Source organism: Anguilla anguilla, chromosome 8 (genome assembly GCF_013347855.1).
Source record: "Anguilla anguilla isolate fAngAng1 chromosome 8, fAngAng1.pri, whole genome shotgun sequence".
Classification (NCBI taxonomy): Eukaryota; Metazoa; Chordata; class Actinopteri; order Anguilliformes; family Anguillidae; genus Anguilla; species Anguilla anguilla.
The window spans coordinates 40,361,262-40,385,171 of NC_049208.1; the positions used below are offsets into that span (position 1 = coordinate 40,361,262).

The window sequence follows — 23,910 nt, forward strand, 5'->3', positions numbered from 1 at the left end:
CGCTCTATTGTTCGCTTCCAAATTAATCGGAGTAGTCCCTCCAGATAGCGAACTGATTGGACTGTTTTCCGCTGCTCTCGCTGCCCGGGGGAACAGGGACTCCAGTGAAAGATGCGTCTCAGAGCGGGCTTGACAAGGGTCCAGCGCGGCGGGGCCTTGATGACGCTCGCCAAGCCGATGCAACCGGAGCGGCGGCGGCGGCGGTGGGCTCGGGGCGCGGCCGGGGCAGACACACACACACACACACACACACACGCCGCCAGAGCTGCCCGCGGCGCACACCACAGGACCTGGCAGCAGGTCTGGCCCCACCGTCCGGCGGGAGACGACGGCTAATCCGCCCCAGCTTCCCCCTACGCCCCTAACCGCCATATTAATCTCGCCCGCAAGAGTCACATCGTTAAACTGCACGCATGTACACCAGCAAGCTTCTGTTTTTATGCGTGCTGTCATACATGTGAAAAAATTCTCACTGGTAGTATTCCAAGAAAAAAAAAAAGGGGGGGAGGTTCTTCTAACATTATGCCCTTGGGTATTTAATGTCTACCTTTAAGGCGTGTTTAATGCACACAGCAAACCCGTGTTAATTTTTAAATCCACCAGGGACATTAAACGCAGGAAAATCAATAGCACGGTATCAGCCGGCCCAGTATCCTCTTCATAAGCGCACATGCACCTAATCCTTCAGCGGCTCATGTTGCCCATAAGATCTGTCAATCATCTCTTTAATAATTCAATTGAACAAAACGGCCCAGTGAATTATTTAGCAGAGCTCCCTACTTGCACAGGTAGGACAGTCGAGACATGAAGCTCTTCTGTTCCAACTGTACAATTGAAGGTAGGAGCTTCTTTTTCCTCATTGTCTCAGCAATTTAGAGATATCTGCTCTGCTTGTATGTGTGTGTGTGTGTGTGTGTGTGTGTGTGTGCGCATACCGAGGGAGCGAGTGAGAGTATGAGAGAGAGAGAGAGAGAGAGAGAGAGAAAGAGCAAGACAGAAACAGCTTTACAAATGCACTCCAAATGATTTAGAATTGGAGATGACAGTCTTGATGGTCAAGCTTAGCAAAGTAAGAAATGCGTTGTCTGCTTTAGGACGTTCATTTCCTGTGTGAATGAAAGGAGCCTTTCTAAACTAAATGTCAATTAAAATGCACTATAATTACAAGGAAATGTATAGTGCTTCACTAATTAACACAACAGTACTAAATCATAAAATATCAATCTATTTCACCTGTTCTAGTACAAATAAACACAGAATGATTTAAACATTAAGCATGTAAGTTCCTTACATATCTCTAAGCTAAAAAAGACACTTCTTGCCACAGGGCTGTCCGAGAAGTCTAACGGTAGCATCCGCAGCAATTTGGTTGAAACAACCTCGTTTTTTTGTTGCAGAATGTAGCTTCCATTCCTGTAATTACAAATTGCCTGCACTGCTTAAAGAACAATCTCAATAATGCACTCCATGTTTGCAAGGCTGCTGGTTGAGAACAGCACTCCTCTTGCCATCCCCTGACTCTGCTATGAAAGAACATCAGCAGCCTTTTTACATAGGGGGAAAACTAACCTGAAGTACTGATATCCTTAACATCACTCAACAAGACCAGGTGAAAACCTGGTATATGGCTGGACCTAACACACTTCATCCGGCCGACCAATGGTGTAACTTCATCACTCACTCAGTCACAGACATTCGCGTTTGTAGGGCTGGCCCCGCTGTTGCGGTCCAGCCAAAAATAGTTCAAACGATCAAGTACACTTTCTGAGGTGCAACCAATGTGTGTGTAAGCCCCGAACAGTGTCTTCTACGGTAACTTCTGAAAAAGTAATGCAGTTGTAATGTTAGAGGTAAACCCAAAATGACATTCAAAACCCAGACCAACACCACTTGACCCCCGTCCTTAAGAAACAACCAAAACTTTTAGGGACATACAAAATAAATTTTATTATCCTTTTTTCTTCTTATTTTCTACATTGTAGTTGCATTTCTAGACACAGTCATCATGAGAGAACGCAGTTAACAATTCATCCAGACACAGGTGCAACGTAAAATCTCTGTTGTGTGCCCGAATGTCAATATAGAATTATTGTACGGAAAACGAGGAACCTAATTCTTTTCTTTTTTTTTTTTTAATACTCAACATAAAAAGAGAGCCCGTCTAGGGCAGCCTCAGTCCTGTTTCAGACTGAGCACATGAAAAAGAGGGTTACACTTCACTCCAAGTGGGTCTTCATAGCACTTTTATAACCTCTAAATAAAGGCCATAACCCTAGTCATAAGCATACATAAACACTGAGATCAGCTTACAGCGACCGCCGTGATGTCATGAAGTGTGTGATGACGGGCATTAAGAAACCAGTGAAAACGTTGCACGTCACACGTCCAGTGAAAACCAGCCGCTATAAAGTGCTCGTGTCGATGTATGCTCATGACGCGCGAGGCTATGTAAAGTTGTGTTATGTAAGGACAATTGTAAGGTTATGACACGTTACGTAGCACTTATTAAGGTATTACGAATGCTACATGAGACCCACTTCAAGTCGGGTGGTACCAAAAAGAGGGAGGAGGTGCGGAGCGGGAGCTCCCGTTACGGCTGTGCCCCGGTGGCTGCTGGGACCTGCGTGCCCAGGGTGTTCGTAGAGGAGATGACCGGTGATCCAGCAATGTTACCCAGAGGCTGTGAGGAGGACATCGACGTTATGCCTGCCGAAAGGAAAAAGGGATTGCATTTTGGGTTCTGTAGTTTGCTAACCAACTGTTACGGACTGTTCACAATACCTCATCATATCTCATCTGGTAGACGTGCATATAGTGTACAATCTCATATTGTTAATTCTTCAGTCAATATATCTTGCTAAATGCATTAAGAAATGTATCTAGCTCTAGCGGTCTGGCTATGACTGGGACATTAAAAACAATTCCCAGCAAATTTGTGCTATTTTTGTAAACCCCAGAGTAATCATCAATGGCAGCCCTCATCAGTTAGAAGACTGAAATGCATTTGGAATGGGATCCGGTCCAGCCCTATTTGAGGGTATCTGTGGGCATCGACCCAGAGAAGGATTAATTGGATGCTCAGGGCTCTACACAGATCCTGACACAAAGCTGGGTGTGTCGGGGTAATCACAGTGATTTAGTGTGACAGTTAATGGCTGAGACGTGAGAAGCTCAAACTGTGGCATGCTCCCATATTCAGCCTCTGGTCTAACCTTTAAAAAGAGACATTTCTGTCTCCGCTGCTCTGAGTATCTATCAAGTGTAAAAGCTCAAATTAGACACGGCACTCAACGCTGGCCCAACCTGAGCACCGGAGAGCGGTGTTAAGCGGTTCACCTACCCGCCATCATGCTTGAGGAGCTGACGGGGGTGGTGCCAGCGGGCATCCCCGATCCTGAACCCATCCTCACTTGGTCTTTCACGATGGGATCTGAGAGAAAGAGGTGGAGAGAGTTAGCGAGAGGTAGAGACAGAGAGAGCGAGAGAGAGAGTGCGAAAGAGAGAGAGTCACCACTCAGCAGGCACACACTGATGACACAGCCCGACTGACGGTGCGATTCCAAGGCATGGGAACGGTTTCCACGGGAACCTCTTGCACAGATTACATTGCAATTTTCTTTTTTTTTTTTTGAAAGCCAGAAGAGCAAGAGGGCTGCACAGTGCACCTACTGAGACACAGCCATGTCTCCTCATGATCCTGATTTGGAAACATAAAAGAAGGCTTTGACAGACTGACCAGCTGAACCGTTTACCTTGAGGTGTACCAGGCCTTGAGGACTGCGACTGGGAGGGAACAGCACATGACATTTGTGTTCGGAATGTTCCGGACAAACGCACAGTGGAGCGATTGTGCCGGCAGAGGCACATCTTATCTCGCGTAGACAAAAAACCTTTTAAGACCGCCGTTTTAGCCCGGGCGAATGAGGAACGGCACAATGCCGACCGTTGGATCCACAGCTCCACGCGCCGCGGTCCAGCAAATTTGGGTCAGCGGCATAAAGGAGCGCTCGTTACCCAAACGAGAGTGAACTCCCCGACCTCGAGCGTTGTCACATGACTGACGAAGGCACGTAAAGTCCGGTTCACTCTTTGCCGCCGGCCACCAAATCGACCGCGAGTGTTCGCAACGCTAAAGATCCGTCTTTTGGACTTCCCCAAACACAAACGCTAAATTAGCTTGAGGGGGCACAGATCTTCCCGCAGGTCTCCCAAGCCAAAGGGATCCGTTTCCCAAAGCCTGGTTCGGTAGAGAGAGGCCGCTACCAGACGCATTCCTCACATGAACGCTGCTGTGGTGTTGAGTGAGGCTAATTCCTGGGATAATCTGTGGAAGCCGGAATGCTGCGGGGAATGCCAGGAGGCCGAGCTGCCGGTCCGAGAGTCGAGCCTGGCACCCGGCGGGACTCTGCCCGGGCCGTGGCGACTGGGCTGTACGCGTGCGTTGTCTATGTTTGGGGAAATAAACGCGCTCGCATGGGAACTCTGTGACGACAGCGGTCCAGGGGACAGGCGGACGTACATGGACATCATATACACTTCCTGTTCTTTAAAACCGAAGCATTCGAAATCGGCCTGGGGAGCACGGGCATGGTCTTGTGTGGAGGAACAGTTCACACGTTCAAACAAATTATGTTTTGTGTGTGTCTCTGTGTGAATGCGTGCATGTGTGTGTGTGTGTGTGTGTGTGTGTGTGTGTGTATGTGTGTTTGTGTGTGTGTGTATACATGCATGTATATGTGTGTGTGTGTGTGTGCGTGTATGTGTGTGTGTGTGTGTGTGTGTGTGTGTGTGTGTGTGTGTGTGTGTGCGTGTGTTTGTGTGTGTGTGTGTGCATATACGAGCACGTGCATGTGTGTGTATGTGTGCGTGTGTATATGTGTGTGTGTGTGTGTGTGTGTGTGTGTGTGTGTGTGTGTGTATGTGTGTGTGTGTGTATGTGTGTGTGTGTGTGTGTGTGTGTGTATACACGTACGTGTACGGGCGTGTGTGTGTGTGCATGTGTGCGTGTGTGTATACACATACGTGTATGTGTGCGTGCGTGTGTGTGTGTGTGTGTGCGTGTGTGTGTGTATACACGTACGTGTATGGGCGTGTGTGTGTGTGTGTGTGTGCGCGTGTGTGCGCATGATTCGGGGCGTCTTACAGAAGTAGGGGTGCTCCATGGCCTCCCGGGCCGTCAGGCGGGCTTGGTGGTCGTAGCGCAGCAGTTTGTCCAGGAAGTCCAGGGCTTCGGTGCTCACCAGGTGCTGGTTCTCGCTGTGAACGAACCGCTCCCACCTCTTACGAGAGTGTCTGAGGGAAGAGACACAGCATCGCATCATGTTAAAATATTCATTTGGCTGAACATGTCCAGTTCCCGCCTTTGGAAAGGCCAACTGTCTATAACTACACCTGTGCTCACTTCAAACCCCCCAGCTGATTCAGGAGAGTGCACACATCCATGGTTCTTCTCTGGAACACTTGGTGTAACCAGCTGCTTCTTTTCACATTGTAGACTACAGCTAAGCTCGCATAGAGTTGAGTCTGTGGAAGACCTTTCATATGTGGCTTTGACATGTACTCCATTGATCCCTAACTGACTGAACGTAGACCCCCAGCCCTTAAACCGACTGAACGCTTCTATACACTGGGCACTACAATTGCCAAATGAGTGTTTGTTCTATGAGTTATCGGCCACCGTTGCCAATGTCATGGTCGGGATTCAATCGGAGATCGTGGGGCTTGTCCATGAACCACAGCGTGGTGCCTTAGCTAAATGACTCGCCCATCAGCCGCTGAAAACATTTTAAAATGAAATGCAAAGAAACACATTACATCATGAGTAAATACATTCACAAAGAGCCAAGAAGTTGGGGATTGGAGGTTCACGAATAGTAACTGATTAATCTCAAGTATCGCCATCATAAATCATACACAGAAGCATTATCTACAAGCTTTATCCACAAAATAAAAACAACACAAAGAGCACATATACTAAATCCATAGTGGGGCCCTTTCATTTTCCCCAGACAACCACGCATCCACAATGAGAAAGTAGACATTAGACGGCCCACATGAGAAGGCATTTCATCTTTAGAGATTTCCTGCAGAAATTGTTAATGACAGCCCCGGAATCCGAAACCATGTGCCCTGGGACACGTGCGTACAGTACAGAACCTCTTATTCCTGCATAATGAAGAGTTACCACAGCGAAGCGGCTCGTTACCTTGCTAAGTGGATGATTACAGATTGTCTAACTGGCAAGACGACTATGCGTAGCAGACATTTAAATTCCAGGCAAGCTTGTTCGATTTTGTACGCCCCCCGCCCCGCCCCGCCCCCCCCCCCCCCCATTAAAATAATTTCTTTCATTAAGCCGGGCTGTTTCTGCATCCATGACCCCAGCAGCCCAGAATATGAGAGCATGAACAGCTGTCTGCTGCACCCCCGCTCTCATTCCATTGGACAAGAAGGACCAATGAAATTCCCTGAAGGCGGCCTGCTTCTGGGACGGCGGGTACAGCCCCCACTCTTTGAGCCGTCTCCTCTTCTCTCTCGCGTTTCAAACTCGGTGAACCCGGCCGACGGCTACGCTGCCCGGCCCGGCGGTCGGCCGGCCGGTTCTGGACAGACGAGGCGCTACGACACTCAATATTCCCTCTGAGCGCAAGCCGCCGCCGAGTCTCTCACTGCAACAGGACCCCTCACGCTCGGGGATTAACATTTTTCCATCGGCTACCCTGGTCTTCAGGCAGTTCTTCCGGATAATTTCAGCGACAACGACAAACAAGAAGAAGAGCAGGGACGAGAGCTTTTGGAAGTGGCCGGCAAGCTGCCGGACTTGGAACAAACGTACCTGCCCAAAATATCGTTGAACCGGGGGTCCAGTTCGATGTTGTACTTGTCAATGTAGTCGTACAGGTCTTCTGTGCCCAGGACTTTCGCAATTCGTACAAGCTGCGAGAGACAAATGACATGCATTACACACACACGCGCACGCATGCGCATGCGCACACACACACGCACATACACACGCACATACACACACGCACGCACACACACTCACGCAGCTTTCTGTACTTTGCGGGATGGCTGCCAGCTTTGTGGGCTGAGCTGGTATGGGAAGGGTGAGAAGAGACTCGAACGAGGAGACTGAAAATTAAGATTCTGCCATGAAATACAGAAACATATTTTCACTCTTCATGCGTCTTCCACGCTTAATCACTACAAAAATGGGAGGGGTGCTCTGCAACTGCAGACTCCTTCAAAAATACACAGATGAAAACTTTCAATGACTATTCACCGGAAAATCAAGTTGGAGCACTCTAATAAAGAGCGCTTTCTAGGCAAAAAATTATTCTCACATTTTCAACTTTGTTTCTGATGTTGGCTAACATTACCTTACTCATAACCTTAGCCATATTCGAGGAAACATTTTCACATCTGATAAGCTCTTTTAATGAATGCATTTTCGCACAGTGATGTGTGATCTGTGAGGGGCTGGTGATTAGCTGAACTGGGCCGTGTGCCCGAGGAGTGACCCTTCACCTGGTCGTAGTTGTCGTGTCCGTGAAAGAAGGGCTCCTTCCTGAAGATCATACTGGCCAGCATGCACCCTAAACTCCACATGTCTAAACTGTAGTCATACATCTGCAGGCCAAAAGGAAGTGAGAACGCAGCATTAGGATTTCAAATGTCAACTGGCAAAAATAAAAGGGAATGTTGCGAGGGCCGTTTGCACACAGCGCTTAGCGCAAAGTGCATCATGGGAGGGTTTATGAGAAAATAAAGCTCGCTTTCTAAGGCTTCTGGGCTTAGTTTGTGTCCGACACATTCCGGCAGACCGCATTCGCTGATGTCCACCTTGCATTCCTGGTCTACTTTTGCCAGTCAATCTGAATTACAGTCAGCGAATCGCAGAAATAAGTCAAACAACCGATAATTCCACCGCTGACAATACATAAAACTCTCAAATATATATAAGCGCTCACCTGGTAGTCTACCAGCAGCTCAGGTCCCTTGAAGTATCTGGATGCGACTCGGACGTTGTACTCCTGGCTCGGGTGGTAGAACTCCGCCAGGCCCCAGTCTATCAGGCGAAGCTGCAAATGTCAACAGACACATCTCATCTCCAGCTCAAAGCAAATACCATCCTGATTTGCCCCCATTGTTCACAAATAGCAATTGTGATTTTAGTGCGGTTCCCTGTACAAGTGTCATGAGTACATACATCATAAACACAATATATTGTCACAAGTAGTACTGATTCACCTCTAGGCTTGGATACCGAAACCCAGTACCACTATGGTGCCGGTTCCCATCACAACGCAGATTTCGGCGCCTCTAAAAAGCAATGCCCGAGCAGCCGATGTAATATGCTCCGATAAGGAAGTCAGAGGCAGCAGAAGCGCCGCTCACTCATGCTACCACCGCACACCTTCACTAGCTAACGTTACACTCGCTCGACTCGGTCAGCGATAGCACATACTGTTAGCAAGCTAGCTGACGTTAAACTCGGTCAAAATCCCAAAAGCGAAATGGTATAAATTATAAGTAGAAAGTTAAGCAACTAAACAAAACAATTCCATTTTTCAATTGTTTTTGCCTTTGCAATAAAAAAGACATTCTTTAATGTTCTTTATTTTAAAGAAAGTATCAGGTCAACATTTTAAAAGTAGTGTTTTAGCACCGATATCAGCAAAATCTAAATGATACCCATCCTTACTCTTGATTATGAAATATATATGATGCAAATATTAGAGAAATATTATAACACTAAGGAATATGAATTGGCAGAGATACAACATTATGCATAATACTCTGAATATCGCAATGATTTTACACAGCGTAGTATGCTCAGTTAAAGTTAAAAACGTACCACAGTCAATTTCCAGTCACATATTTAAGACATACTGCCAACAAAATTACAGCAAAACAATTAATTGAAGTAGAAAAAAAGTTGAATCAATATCAAATAAAAAGGACATTCAAAAAATATTAATGATACACAGCTCTGCAGCTAAAGGAGCAAAATTTAGTACGGAATATTAATGTGTTATCACCATTTAGCTAAATGTATCTGCACATTAGCAAACTCAAAAAAACACGCCTTGAATGTCTTACCTCTGAGGACAATATGCTTTACCTAATTGGCTGAATCAAAAGGTAAAATTAGATAAGGATGTGCCACCTTGTTTCCTGTATAGCCAAGACACCAAAATGCAATAAGTAAAAAGTTCACAGTACTCTTCCAACTGAATGAAGGTTACTTGCATGAACATAGGACAGAAATTCAGTCCATAGGCACTTTCCTCTTGTGAGTTCAAAGGCTGCTCTCAATGTGTGCAAATAAAATCAGTCACAAGGGCTTGCAAGAGTACTGTATAGACCTTCTATCTACAATTACAATTCCTGCTTTGGTCCTGCTCCTGCAGCGTTAATATGAGCACCTTTAATACGAGATGCTAAAATGCCTCATAGTCAACTTGTGAAGTTCCTATTTGTTGAGCCATTATATGCACAGGGTTAGCCTGTCAAAGACAAGCTCCAGAGGGAGAGACAGGAAGTGGGATACCTTTCGGTGTTCATGGTCGATCATGACGTTATGTGGTTTGACATCTCTGTGCATGATTCCCATACTGTGGCAGTAGTCCAGGGCCTGTGGGGGGAGAGAACAGGAAACAGAACCGTTCAAATGATGGTAACCATGCTCTCCAGCAGAACCAGGTCATCCGGAAAATATGGTACAGATCCAGAGACAAACCTTTCCACTGAATTCATTACATTACAGGCATTTGGCAGACGCACTCCCCCCTCAAATAAAATAATTCAGATGAGAAGACACACATTCAGCATAAATGAAACAGTCTACGCAGCCGACCTGTCAATCGAGAGATTCTTGCGCCAGTGATGTCATTAACCTGCGCTGAACACCTGAGCCCTTATTGAGCACAGGTCCAGTCAACACAGGCAAACAATGAGATACTTTCTACTTTGCCACAGGTACTCCTTAGACAACTATCAGCCAAGTCTCTATTGCACGCAAAGCTACCCTGGAAATCCCATGGAACGTTCTGTGGTTGTTCAAAGCCCATTTTGCAGGGTGCCACCCATTCCGTGTTCCACGGAGAGTGAGATCATGTCTGTAAACACTAGGCGCTGTATGAAACGCTTTATATCAATGGATGAGAAACAGGGTTGTTCATCCAGCCCAGACACAAAAGGGCACCGTGGTAAAAACACTGCAGCTTTGGCCAGTAGTGGGGAGCTATGGGTGCTTGTCTGCCTGAGCAAATCCTCCAGGCTTAAACATATGTCGCTGCCATATGGACAGGATTCACCGTTTGCTCAACTGAATCTCCGTCAGACGGTGGTATCTGACAGGACAGCGTGAGGGACACCTCAAAAGCCTGACACCTACAATGCAATACCTGCATACCTAGCAGTACAGGAGATCACCACAAACCAGCGCAATCTTGGGACGGCACAAGCAAACCATTTAACATTGCTCACTAGAGTCACGCAAGATAAAATATTTACTCAGGCAAATGACACTCATGACTTAAAGAGCTTTTTTAATGTTTGTTTTTCTCCCTGGCACCATGACGGTTTAGAAATGCATTCAGGTGTGGCTCTGCAGCAAGAGAATACACAAAATGTATGTTACTTTTCAAACAAACTCCTAAACAATTCATTTTAATTGAACTCTGTTATTTAATTAAATATGAAGAATTCTCTAGGGTGGGGGGCAGTAACACTTCAGTTAATGTTTCCAATAGGAGCTTTTTGCTTCTCCTAACTCTCCATCTTTCAGGACGACAAAACTGGTTCATCTTCTGAAGACCCAAGAATGATACAACCCTTCAAATGGTGTATTTAAACACCCCCCCCCCAAAACCTTCCTCAACAAGGCTTGCTTGACACTTCCAAGTGGTCAGAGCAGTTCTCTCCCTAAATTATTAATAGCAATGAGGAAAGGTGATATTACCACTGGTGCACAAGCACACTTCCATGCTACTTTTTTCCACAGAACCATCTGAACTATCCGGGTCTTGATCAAAGCCCTCTGCTGTAAAGCACCCATGCCTCTATCTGTGGCACAGCACAGCAGCTGAAGCATTCTTTCTAATAAACACGACGGGGGCTTGCCAACTTTAGCCCTCCAAATTAATGCAGAGGGGGGGCCAGCTATTTCAGTCCGGCCAGCTAGCGGTAGAAAGCAACCATAAGCAAGCCTTACCTTTAAGATTTCGTACATGTAGAACCTGATGTCATAGTCTGATAGTGTTTGATACAATTGCTGTGGAAAAAGAGAAAGAAAATTTACCTCACATCATTGCTGTTCTTACATGAGCCCAGAGCCTCAAGAATTTGAAAACAGATTACAGCTATATTTTTGTATAAATAAGGGTTCACCATGAAGTAGAGATGCAAATTCTTTTAATCAATCGTTAGCGTCCATTAATCGATTAACAATGATTGACAGATAAGCTTAAAATCTACTATATGACCAATAAAAAGAGTGACTCATACAACTTATTAAATGGGAGGTGTAGTTTATCTCAGAGAGGTTTTAAGACATGACCAAACAATCATTAAAATAAGATTAGCATTGCGTATTAAGGCCATAATGGCAGGAATAATGACTAAATGATAAGAGCACGGATTCACGGACTGAGAAATCTGCTCAGGAGAGGAAGGAACGCTGATATTTTTATTACAGGCTGGCTGAACTGCCACTGCTATGGTGACAAAAGATATTGCTTATTAATGCTTAACTTTGTTAAAAAATAAATAAATAAATAAATAAAAAAAAAATGAACCACTTCAGTTGTTTTTGTCTCTGACAACACTTGGAGTCACAAACACGTTCTTATAATAAAAAGAACAGATCTGTCTATTCAATAGTGTAAATTGCATTCTGTAGAGCAAGTGGTAGGCTATTCATTTAACAAAATAGCAGCAAGTTCCCCACTTTGTAAAGTAAGCCTCTTGATGAGCAGCAAAAAAAGAAAGGTAAGTAAAGGCATAAAATAAAACGTGCTGTGAAATTCCCATCAAAAGATCGCTAATAGGCCATATTCCTGAAGGCTGTAACATGTAGCCGTAGCACGAACAACACAGCCTATGTGCCATTACCTAACTTAATACCCAGGCATTTTTGTTATGGAATATGAGCATGTCTACATGCGTTGGGGTCAGTCTGGTCTGCAGTCTGCTGAGCGAAAGCTGAGCAGACACGCTCAGATGGCACCAATGTTATTGGGCAAAAAACATTTTGTTAATGCTGCCAGTCGGAGGAACCGTGACGCGTCAACTTTCCAACAGTAGAGGGGATACGTGTCTATCAACACAGAAAACGTCTCTCTAATGCAAAATACGAATCGCGAATGTTAGGTTATTACTGAAATGGTTCATTGAAATGTAACCGTTTAATCAATAAAGGTCATCAATCAACGTTCTCATTTACCGTTAATTGAATAACTGTTAATATCCCTTAATATTACCTTGAAATCTGTGTTGTTTACGTGTTCAAAGACAAGGGCTGGTGTCCGAGACTGGAGGATACATAAAAGAGGAGAGAAAGAGGCAGGATCTTGTATCAGACACGATGCCTACTGGCAAAAGGAATTTCAATGAGCTTTACAAATTCATGAGCTTACTATAAAATTCCCCATTTACAGACAGGCAGACAGACTGCGTGATCAAAGAATTAGTGTATTTCTCATGCACATAATGTTAAAATTGTCACCATTTTCAGGGTGACATCATGAAATGCCTTACAAGATCTAAGACATTTACAGAATAAAGCAGAAATCAAGCATCAGGGGAAAAAGTAGTTTGGTTATTCAGAGCTTTAATTTACTTTTTTCCATATTATCGGCCTCATTAACCAACAGGAAAGTGATGCATGTTTGTTTGGCAGGTGGTGTAGTGTCACAGGCGCATTTCACTTCAAAACACTGACCACGGGATCCTTGACGATGTCTAGAAGTGTAATGATGTTAGGGCCGCCTCTAAGATTCTCTAGAATCTTAATCTCTCGTTTGATTTTCTTCTTTTTTACTGGCTGCAAGGAAAGAAAGAAAAGAAAGGAAAGAAAAGGAAAATTCAGCTAATTATGACACTCAGTTGGCAGTAAGTGCTACACAAAGACTACCTGAGATCAATCATTCAAAAAAATAGAGACAATTCCAATGGACATAAAATTACAAACAGTAATTTTCATCAAACCACAGTGTCACAACCAGACTGTTAACACTTACAGGCAAAAATTTTTCAACGAGATTCTAAATGGTTTTAATTTTACAGCTTACAGAGCAAGGACACAGGCACATGTTCACTTGATCAGCACTTTTCCAGAATGAAGCATGTGGCTGTTGAACCTGCCTGTGCAGAGTACAGACTTAAAATAAAATCGCAGTTCTTGTCTGGCTTGACAAAAAAAAAAAATTCAGAGGTGGTTTTCAACCTTTGGAACCAATCACATGATGTTCCAATGTTCCCAATAAAAGCAAGACCAGGACTAGTAAAGACTCAAACTGGCAGAGAGAATCAAATTAACTTGCCTTTTAACACTTTTAATATCTTGCTTGTTTTTAGTTCATACCAGCACTTAAATGAAATTAGCCAAATATAAAGCCAAATTCACTTTTAGGTTATAAGAGAATCAAAGGATACCCCCCAAAAACATGTTTTCCCAAGTAAAATGTGACTAATAAGAGCTCAAAACAGTGAGTTAGGAAGAGTTAGGGGGCTGACAACATCCAGGTTTGCTTGGGATTTAGCTCCAATTTGGGGGGTCTGCCCTTTTTTTTAAAGATTTTTTGCCCACCAGAATAAACATTATTTTTGCTGTGATTTTTGTGAAACACATCTACGCCTGTTTTTAATCGTAAAAGAACAGTGTTTTGCATATGCAAGTTGTGGGTGTCGATGGCGGCAACGGCGACGAGAACAAGGCTCCATTCACAGCCGGGGTGAGGCGGGGTCAGCCGCAGCCGGCAGACGCGGGTCGCTCGGGGATACAGCCAAAACAGTCGCTCCAGGAATGCGGCACGGCGAGACCTCCCGGCAAAAGCCACAGATGGAGGAGTTGCCGTACCTTCAGTATTTTGACGACTACTTTCTCATTGTTTGTGATGTTGATGGCCTCAAACACCTCGCTGTATTTGCCTCGGCCGAGTTTTCGCACCAGCTGGTAATCGTCTTGATTCCTGAGAAACAGGAAGAAAAAAAAATATATAACCAGTGGGGTTGAGTAGAGGCCAACCATTCAGATTTCTGCTGTTATTTTGTGTCATAAGACTTTAAACATGAATGAGTGATTCGGAAAAAACACTTTTTCAAATGTGAACCCGAAACAAAATATACAAAAGCATGCGTATGTATGTATGCACTTTCAATTCAATGCCACTTGAACAGGTATTTCTTGAACACAACTGAGCTTAATTTTCATTAGTGAATGGCTCATGACGCAGGTGTCCCTGGGAGTGTTGGGTTCTTTCTTTCAGCTGCACGTTAGAGTGCTCAACATTCGGCGGCGGTCTCCCTGCTCACCCCCACTCGACAACATGTGACTCGTAGTCCCAGTACTCCCGGGGACGCTGTGTGTTCACGTCGGGGTAAACTCTGGATCGACTTGTGACTGGACCCGACATAGTCTGGATGTGGAGGTGACGGCACTGTTCTCCTGATCACCTGGAAGAGGGAGGTCTGGGTGAGGACACGTCCAATTGAAATATGTGTCACGGCATGAGTCAGTCCCAGAGTGCTTTGCACCAACTTGAAAAAATTAGTTTGCTGAAAATTCATCACCTAACTTTTAGATTTTTCAGCTAGCTAATGTCAAACGCATGATGCTAAAATGCCTGAACACTGGACTGAGTACACAAATGATCCTGCATCAATTTCCTCCTTCCTAAATGTAGCAGTAGCCTCCCAATCACCTTTGACATGATTATGCTACATTTCATATTTAAGAGATGCACACACTTTGCAGCTGCCATTTACCAAGCTACAGCAAGAACGATTGAGATGATTTTAAAATGTACTAGCACCCGCCTTGCTCAGACAGGAATTAAGATGCATAAACTGAAAATAACAGAGTGACGGAGACAAATATTTTACAAAATGGCATTATAATGTGATTTTAGTTTCAGACTGAAAAACCCCACAGGTAGTAGGCTAGAGCAAGACACTAAGAATACAGACAACATTCTTCAAACTTCCACAGACCAATTTAAATCTCTACTTCTTAAAAGATATAGGCCTATATATATTTTTGGGAACTATGCAAAATCAACAAAAAAAAACAAGATTTTAGGACGGCCATTGTGCTTGTAATTAAAGCACTAATATGAATTTATCAATCGATTACTATACATAATAAGTTTTATTATGTTAAAAATACACCCAGAGACAAGCTGTGGGAGGCTCTTGTATTAAACAAGCTGAAATATGCTATAGAAATATAACTACAAAACTTATATATATAAATATATGAAATATAGTTTTTATATAAAATACCTACCATAAACAACAACATATTAGCATGCAGAAAGGCATGGTTGACAATCTTATTAAATGTAAATATGATGAAATTTATTATCTTTCAGGCAATAAATGTGTGAAACATTTGTACCTGCACACCTCCTTTCCCTCTGGAAGCTCAATAGTGAGGCACCCAGAGCTCTCCTTTTCCATAAATAAATATCACAAGCCACCTTTCACAGTACAACAGGCTGTGTTCACTATATTACGCTTATTCTGCTTCAGTTCCTCAGACTTCCAGAGGTCTGTCATGCTTGAAAGTCCACATCTTGTAAAAATACCATTTGTAAACCTGTATGCTCTGGAAACAAATCCCCACCATGGTTTTGTCTTGCAAGAGTCAGACCACAAACAGAGATGAGAACAGTGCAGAGCAGGCACACATGCAGGTCCACAAATCAAACAATTCACTCTACAGTGAAGAATTTCGTAAGACCCCCTGCACACTAAATTTATGGATTCGGTACCAAAGGTTAACCACAAGTGCCGCAATTGCTTTCCTAATCAAAGCAGGCGGCCGAAAAAATCCTGAGAGCTTCTGGTAGCTAAAAACCGCATTAACGCAGGATTCTGCGTCCTTTTTGCGCAGAAAAAATAGCCAAAATGCAGAAAAAAATGCATTCGATAAATGGAGATATTCCCAGGTCTTTTAAGATTACAAGGGGCGATGACGCAAACTTAAACCACAACAAAATAATTACTCCTGCTTCTTGGAGCCAATCATCTTTCGGGGTCTGACATATGTGTTGTTTATTGATCATGACAGTGTTCCAAATACATTGACTATATTTGTGTGGCCTGCCAAAATAGAATTGACCCCGCCCAAAAAGATTTTTTTACATTAAGTTACATGTCAGTTTCTAGTTTAATGCAAATGCAGTTTAAAATGAAAATGCAAATGTGCAGCAAAAGTTAACTTGACTGTATCACAGAACTATAGGTTTTAAAGAGCTCTTCGATTGATACCATGTCCACAGAATGGGACTTTATATATCATAATAAATTAATCCAGGATATTGCTTTTGCTGTTGACAGCTGCCCTCTTGGGAATTCCACGCACTACAGTCTCTAGAGTTTACAGAGAATGGTGCGATAAACAAAAACCATCCAGTGAGCAGCAGTTTTGTGGGCGAAAACAACTCTGTTAATAAGAGAGGTCAGAGGACAATGGGCAGACTTGTTGAAGCCAACAGAAAAGCCACAAATGTTGAAATAACAGCTGCTTACAACAGTGGTGTGCAGAAGGGCATCCGTGAATACATGATGAGTCGAACCTTAGAACGGAAAAGCTACAGCAGCAGAAGACCACACTGGGTTCAACTCCTGTCAGTTAGCAACAAGAATATGAGGCTACAGTGGGCACGTAAACACCAAAATTGGATAATTTAAGATGGGAAAAAACGTTATCTGGTCTGGCGAATCTCGATTACTGTTGTGACATACAGATGATGGGGTCAGAATTTGGTGCAAACAGCATGAATCCTTGGATCCATGTTTCTTTGTTTCTATGGTACAGGCTGGTGTTAGTGGTGAAATGGTGTGGGGAATCCAGACCTGCCAACCTTGGGAAAATATTCTGAGTACCACAATAGTCAGTGTAACGCTTAGTTCACATTTTCGCACCACTTTGCTTTACACACACACACACACACACACACACACACACACACAGGCCTTTCTTTATAATTCTAGTTTTGACTGTTGAAGTGATCAGGCAAAATTGTATCATTTGACCTGATTCTAAAATATCACTTGCACTGCACTGGGCTATATTATGATATACTTGCAAGTCAAAAGTTTGAGTACACCGGCTTAAAACCATTTTTTTCATGATTAATATTTCATTATATGATGTGTGCGCTTATACAAACTGATAACCATAAGTGAATTGTATTCAATTATTTAATAAAAATTGAAATAATTTATTTTGCATATTGTAACATATGTTTCAATTTTCAAGTATTTACAGAAACTTATGTTGTCATGTAAAAAAAAAACATGTTGCGAGGTAAAACACTGTCAATTGTGAATGAAACCAAGTTTCTGGTCATGATTTCCAGTTTTATTTAATAATTAAATAATTGAATCAGCTTATATAGGCACACATCATATAGGCCTAATGGGAAAAAAAAAGTATTAAATTTAAAAATTATCTAGGAATGTAACTAACTAACTAACTTTGTAACTAACTTATTACCTGAAGCTCCTTGGTGGCTAATGTCAAAATCATAATTGCACAATGTGCAAAATGCATGGTGCGGAAGTTTTGAGGGGCGGAGGCACGGCCATTGCTCCTGATATTTTGCGAGGTACTTCTGGGGTGCATGGACTCGCTTCTTTTTAATAGGTCTGCTGCTCTCTCTCCCCTTGTTAGTATCCTCGTCATCTGACATCATGAATATTTTCTAACTGCAAGGCTGGTCGGGTGACTGGCTGCAATAATAGGAATTATTTGCTACGTTAGCAGTCTGTAGTCGAACACCTTTGCAATGGTCACTTTGCTCCAACAGGGCGTGCGCGATTCAAAGTCAGAACAGGGAGTCTCCGTGGCGTTTGAGTTACTGCAGCTAAATTACTCCATCAGTTATTCACACCGTAGCCGTCTCGTAACGAGGCTAAAATCGTATGCGAGCTACTACTACAGCTAAATATATACACAAATTTATCTCATTAGGATATACTCCTTGAAATGCATCATCTCGTAAAGTTACCGAACCTTTACCGAGAATTTCGTACCTGCGTATTTTGATCAAGAATTGTGTGGTTGGTACACAAAATGCATGCAGGTTGGCAGGTCTGGGAATCTTTTCTTGATTCACATTAGGCCCCTTAATACCAATGAGCATCATTTGAATGGCACGGCAAACCTAAGCTTTGTTGCTCGCCATGTTCATCACTTTATGGCCACAGTCTACCCTTTTTCAAATGGATACTTCCAGCCAGGTACATGGCACAAAGCATGCATCATCTCAAGCTAGTTCCCATGAACATGACAGTGACTTCAGTTTACTCCAATGGCCTGCACAGGCCCCAAATCTCAATCCAATAGGGCACCTTTGAGATGAGGTGAAATGGGAGGCAGAGGGGGGTTGGGTCCTAGCAAACAAAAATGTATTTAATTTGTTTAAAAAATTATTTTTGAGTTTTGATCACATAAAGCAAGGCTCCCTAACCCTGTTCCAGGAGATCTACCTTCCTGTTGGTTTTCATTACAACCCAAATTTGGCACACTTGATTGGCAGTTCAGTAAGATCTCTAGCTGTTGAATGAGGCGTGCTTTTTTAGGGTTGCAGTGAAAACCTACAGGATGATAGAGCTCCAGGAACAGGGTTGGGCTGCTCTGATCTAAAGGATTAGATAAAGGGTATTCATTCATGGTTTCCCCAGAACAATGAATTCATGTGGTATTTCAGCCAATGAATAAAAGGCATGCATGTCTCAAAGAGCCAATTATCAGTCAGTTACATGTCACTCGCTTTAGTTTAATCGAATTCATCAGTTGTCATGCCGGAAATAAGTAGGCTACCTCAAGTGTCAAAACTGCACCAAAGCGTACACAGTCACTAAAAATACAAACGGGAAGTCCTAGCATTTGGAAATACTTTTCTACCATTGTCGATGGTGCTAGAAAGGAACTTTCACTTGTTAGTTGTGACAAATGTTCAAAAGTGCTAACATACAGTGGTCACAACACAGGCATATGGGAAATCAGATGTCACATAGCCTATGCGCTATGATACTATGAAAAACAAAGCAGTCAGCCTCAGGAAAAAATAAATACAAGTTGTGTAGACGGCTAGTATGAATGTTTAAATTATAAACAATAGCCGAAGAATGTAAATATTTGTTGCTTATTTTCCTTCAAACATCCTTGGTTAACTGGCTATTTAAAAATATATAGAAGTTTGTTTTTTTATATAAAGGTCAGTTTCAGCATTGACCGAAATCCCTAAGGAATGTTTCCAAAGTCTTGTTGAATCCGTGGTGCAAAAAGAATTCAGGCTGTTCTGGAGGCAAAAGTGGGTCTTACCTAGTACTAGAAAGATAAATAAATAATAAAGTGGCCACTGAGTGTATATATTGCATTTCTTTTGCAATGCAGCAAATAACAATGCAAAGAAACCATCTGATTCCATTCTGAAATAACAAAATTTGAAAACTTTGAACAACTGAAATTTCATTTCCGAAGGTACATTAAAAATAATCCTACAAAAAAAAAGTCCTACACCGCACACTTCACCTGTCTTAGAGACGGCCGCTTTGATCTTTGCACTATTAGACTTTCTGGTTGGGTGGAGCACCACAGATTGTGTATATAGTAACCAGCCTGTAAGCTGTATGTGTACATTAAAAATTAAATGTTGCCTAAAGTTTTCTCTGCTCACTTATTGAGAATAGTCATTAATGGGCATATTAGAAGACTAAACATCCATAGGCTACCTAGAATTGGACAGCATGGAAACCTCCCAGAATGAGTAAAAGACAAGAGTTCCACAGGAGAATACCGAATATGGACATACTAGCATATAGCTACAGAGACACTCCCAACTCCCTGTGGAACTCACCTCAGAATATGCCTAGTTATTGACAACATCGTGGGCATCCGACTCGCCCATGATGTTGTCGATCAATAATCCAGCCTTCGCATCATACTGGACCATAGCTCCTGCCAGTGAGCCACAAGTTATAACAGAAGTGTTGGGGGGGGGGGGGGGGGGGGGCAATCTTAATATACTCCTTAAATATAATTAAATATACTCCATAGTTCTCCTTCATCTAATAGAATCCCTCATAACTTTCAAAATGTTAAAATCAAATTACCGCTAAATCTATTAATGTAATATTTTCTATAGAACATGCAGTGTACAGCACGAGTAATACCTGGCCATATAATAAAACACATGTTCATATTGTAACAGTTGCTATTGGTGCTATCTAGCCAACGAAAGGCTACAGAATACATGTATGCAACTGTTTCGCTCAGCTACAGTATCGATATTCTCACCTACTGTGGCCAAGGGTAAAAAAATACATAAATTAATAAATTCACAAATATAGGGAATGCTTGTAAATCGAATGAGGTGGTTTTAGCTGTGTTTAAACATGTTTTAAATCGGCTACTGATGACCACAAGTCCGTTGGCACGATTAAGTAAACAAAGAACATGTAAATACTAGCTGTTATTCTAGCCGTCTTAGTATGTTGTACATAGTACTTACTAACGTAGGATGTAATTTGTAGCAAGTTAGTATGCGGTTTCGAACACAGCCATGGAGAGAAGACACTAAAGGCTGCGTCATATTATGTACTACATACTATACATTGTTTTAGCGTGTCTGAAACAATAGCACAAATTATATTAAATATTATGCGAAAAATACCAGGATATCATGCTACATACAATGAAATAGCATAGCATGCAAACACTGCACACTACATTGGCATGAGTATCCCACAATTCATTGAGATAGTCATGACAAAAGCAACCAGACATCAAGGCATAGGGAGGTGTCATGCAAAATAATGCACACCTGTCTCACACCATCATCAACGTGCAAAATCTTGATCAAGATGAAGCTAAATGACCACAAAGGGGGAAAAAGGGAGGGGGGGTTAATAGGGGAGCTTGAATTCAGTCCATTAAAATAATTTCGTTTTAGCATAAATTATCATTACAACTTGAAAGGGGTCCTTACACAACTTTAAAGGTCATCTACTTTATTTACCACCAAAAACTCTCGTCAAACATTTGCCATCTCGATATATGTTAAATACATCAATCTTGGGCTGAATAAATTAGGAAATGTCACCAAGATTACCGTTATGCTTTTAAAACTACACTATGGACTAGTGTTAAAATCGCGTTCAGGTAATTTAATGTAACTAATTTAGCCTTATTAAATAATTATTCATGGCTTGATGCCACTGAGCCTTTTTTAATTGCAACTCCACGGTGAGAGGCCTGCCGCACATACGAAGAAGCACGCATATCTTTGGCAACACCCTAGCAATATAGTAGTACACCTAGCTGAAGGAGATTTTAATATCTAAATAATCTTTTTTGATATTTCACCTTACAATCTGCGACAAACCGTTTGTGTGACTGTATAAGCGAAGTAGCAATAGACTTTCCGAAAGGCATAATACGGGCTGGCTAATGTTAGTTAGCTAGCTACCTGTATCGTAGCCATGGACATGACCTAAAAAGACTTGCGGAGAAGCACATATGAGGCTAGGTATCTAGTGAAATAAGCCTATATCGCAGAAGAAAACTGTGGTTTTACCTAACATTCAACAGCAGACTAATGGCAAACTAGTCATCTAGCTACCTAGCCTAGTATTTGAGAAAAGACTGCGTTCCTGTCGTTACTCAGCCTGAAGTAAACGTATAAATCCTTAGTTTTTGAAGCTAGGTAGCTTTCAAAAGGAGCCAGTACTGACTAACTTAGCTACTCACGTTAACTAGCTAGCAAACTATTTACTTTGCTGGCTGAGGAGCACCCATGATACCCACAAGCTAGCCAACTAAGGCCACAAATAACACTGGATATGCCCCTTGCTACAAGTTGGTTAAACAAACCGGGCAATAGTAACGTTAGTCTAAAGGTTCGTAAGCAACGGCTATGTAGTGGTCACCAATAAGTGTAAACTAGTCAGCTTGTTCACATAAACTATAAACCCGATTTAGCTAGCTTGCCAGTAACGCTACTCTACCTAAACTCAGCTAGGTAGCTAACGCTAACTTACCGGTGGTTGTCTGCCTAGCCAGCCCCTCCAACTTCGTCACAGCTAGCAGTCGGCCACTACACCACTGTTTCTAACGATAGCTAACCAGCTATGGAATGGAATGGCAGACGTTGAACTATTGATTGAAGACGTGAAATTGGTGGTCTTGCCCAATTGCCTTGGTTATTGTGACTGGCAAGCAAACATTAACCATAACCGGAATTTACTGTGCCAAGCACTTCCCCGTACACCAGCTTACACAGGCACCAAGAAAGCATTGCTCGGTCTAGTTAGACTCCTTGTGCGCTTCATATAGACCAACGCAGCCAATCTGTAACACTAGCTAACCAGCTAGGTCTAGGTTGGCTTGCTAGATTTTGAAATGCACACCAAAATTTCAGTCAAACACCGAAACCACACCACACAGAAACAGATCCGACCGTCCAGTTTTCAAAAAACCTTTCAGCCAGCCAACCCTGGTTACTATGCAGGTAGTTTCAAATAGGAAGCGTTTCAACCGATGCTTCCAACCGCTCCATGATCTGGTGGCGGAACTAATGCAGCGAGCAGGCTAGCCAGCCAGCTAGCTTGAGAATACTCGCGACTCGCATAGTATTTGCCAGATCCGAAACCCTTGAGTGGCCAAGATCTCAGTTTTTAAAGAGCATAATCCCAATCATTGATTCTCCAAAATATGTAGAATGTTCCTAAATGAAATATACGTTCTTATGATATATTTCACGTAAAATATATACAGTTTATTACCTCTCTGCGCTTCCAGGATGACAATATGGCGGTTCCTGCAGACACTGGACTCCGGCAAACAGCTTTGAGATAAAAGGGGACAGCGTCCTCCAAAGCTCCGGGTGGCGCAAATGCTCACTCCTTGGTAGAAAAATCAGGTAGAATGATGACTGGATGAGCGGGGTGGAAGACTGATTAGTAACTTCGGAGTGGAAGGATTTTGTTTTTAAATAATGTTTTAGTAGCGATATAGTTTCTTTATCAGTTATTAATATTGTGGTAACGAATCGCAAATTTGAGTGCATGCTAAATGAGCGTAATTGTATTTCTTCTGGTCTAAGTAACTACATTGCAGTGACATATAATTACTATTATTATAATATTTATGTATTTTTAATTCAGGTCATTTATGTATGTGGATAACAATAGCATACCTACACACAGTTTCAGACCCACTTTATACGACAACAGAACAAAATGTCTGTAATGTAAGAGCGACTTTTTTATAGTTTGAGACTTGTTGTTGCAGTTTGCCAAGGGAATTCCAAGAAAAACACTCTGCCAGCAACACATGACCACATGCCCCGAAGTAATACTGTTGAACCAGTATTAGCCTACTTCAGGATATTGCGGTTTTGAAATAATTTAACTGCTACCTTGCTGCTCCCCGGCCTTATATTAATGGTATTCTTATTTGGGATAAGACAATTGGATCGAAATGGCTATGTTCGTGTCAAATAATGACAGCAGATTCAACGCGCTATCGCTATGCAATACGATGGATGGGGGTATAATTGTTGCTTTTGTTTGAGCATTTAGTCTCTGTGGAAGGGGAAACCTACAAAACAGGTTTTGTCTGTCTGCGTGCATGCACGCTTGTGTGTTTGTTATTGTATTGCAGCTATGTTG

General features: G+C 42.7%; 1 protein-coding gene across 3 annotated transcripts; it reads right to left on the reverse strand.

Moving 5' to 3' along the window:
- Positions 1 to 1,921: 1,921 nt before the first annotated feature.
- zgc:86598 (STKc_CK2_alpha domain-containing protein) lies at positions 1,922 to 23,142 on the reverse strand. 3 transcript variants are annotated; one of them, XM_035430784.1, is made up of 14 exons: positions 23,023 to 23,129; positions 21,063 to 21,108; positions 14,539 to 14,679; positions 14,084 to 14,195; positions 12,947 to 13,048; positions 12,486 to 12,536; positions 11,219 to 11,278; positions 9,554 to 9,637; positions 7,971 to 8,081; positions 7,528 to 7,629; positions 6,836 to 6,936; positions 5,144 to 5,292; positions 3,341 to 3,430; positions 1,922 to 2,706 (listed from the first exon to the last, which is right to left on the reverse strand). In XM_035430784.1, exons 3-14 carry the CDS (start codon positions 14,637 to 14,639, stop codon positions 2,591 to 2,593), a joined length of 1,179 nt encoding a protein of 392 aa, XP_035286675.1. In that variant the 5' UTR covers positions 14,640 to 14,679; positions 21,063 to 21,108; positions 23,023 to 23,129; the 3' UTR covers positions 1,922 to 2,590. The 3 variants fall into 3 exon arrangements, with proteins under 3 accessions (XP_035286675.1, XP_035286674.1, XP_035286676.1); XM_035430783.1 differs by lacking the exon at positions 21,063 to 21,108 and having other exon boundaries at positions 23,023 to 23,142; XM_035430785.1 differs by lacking the exons at positions 21,063 to 21,108; positions 23,023 to 23,129 and adding an exon at positions 22,279 to 22,417.
- Between the last annotated feature and the right edge of the window lie 768 nt (positions 23,143 to 23,910).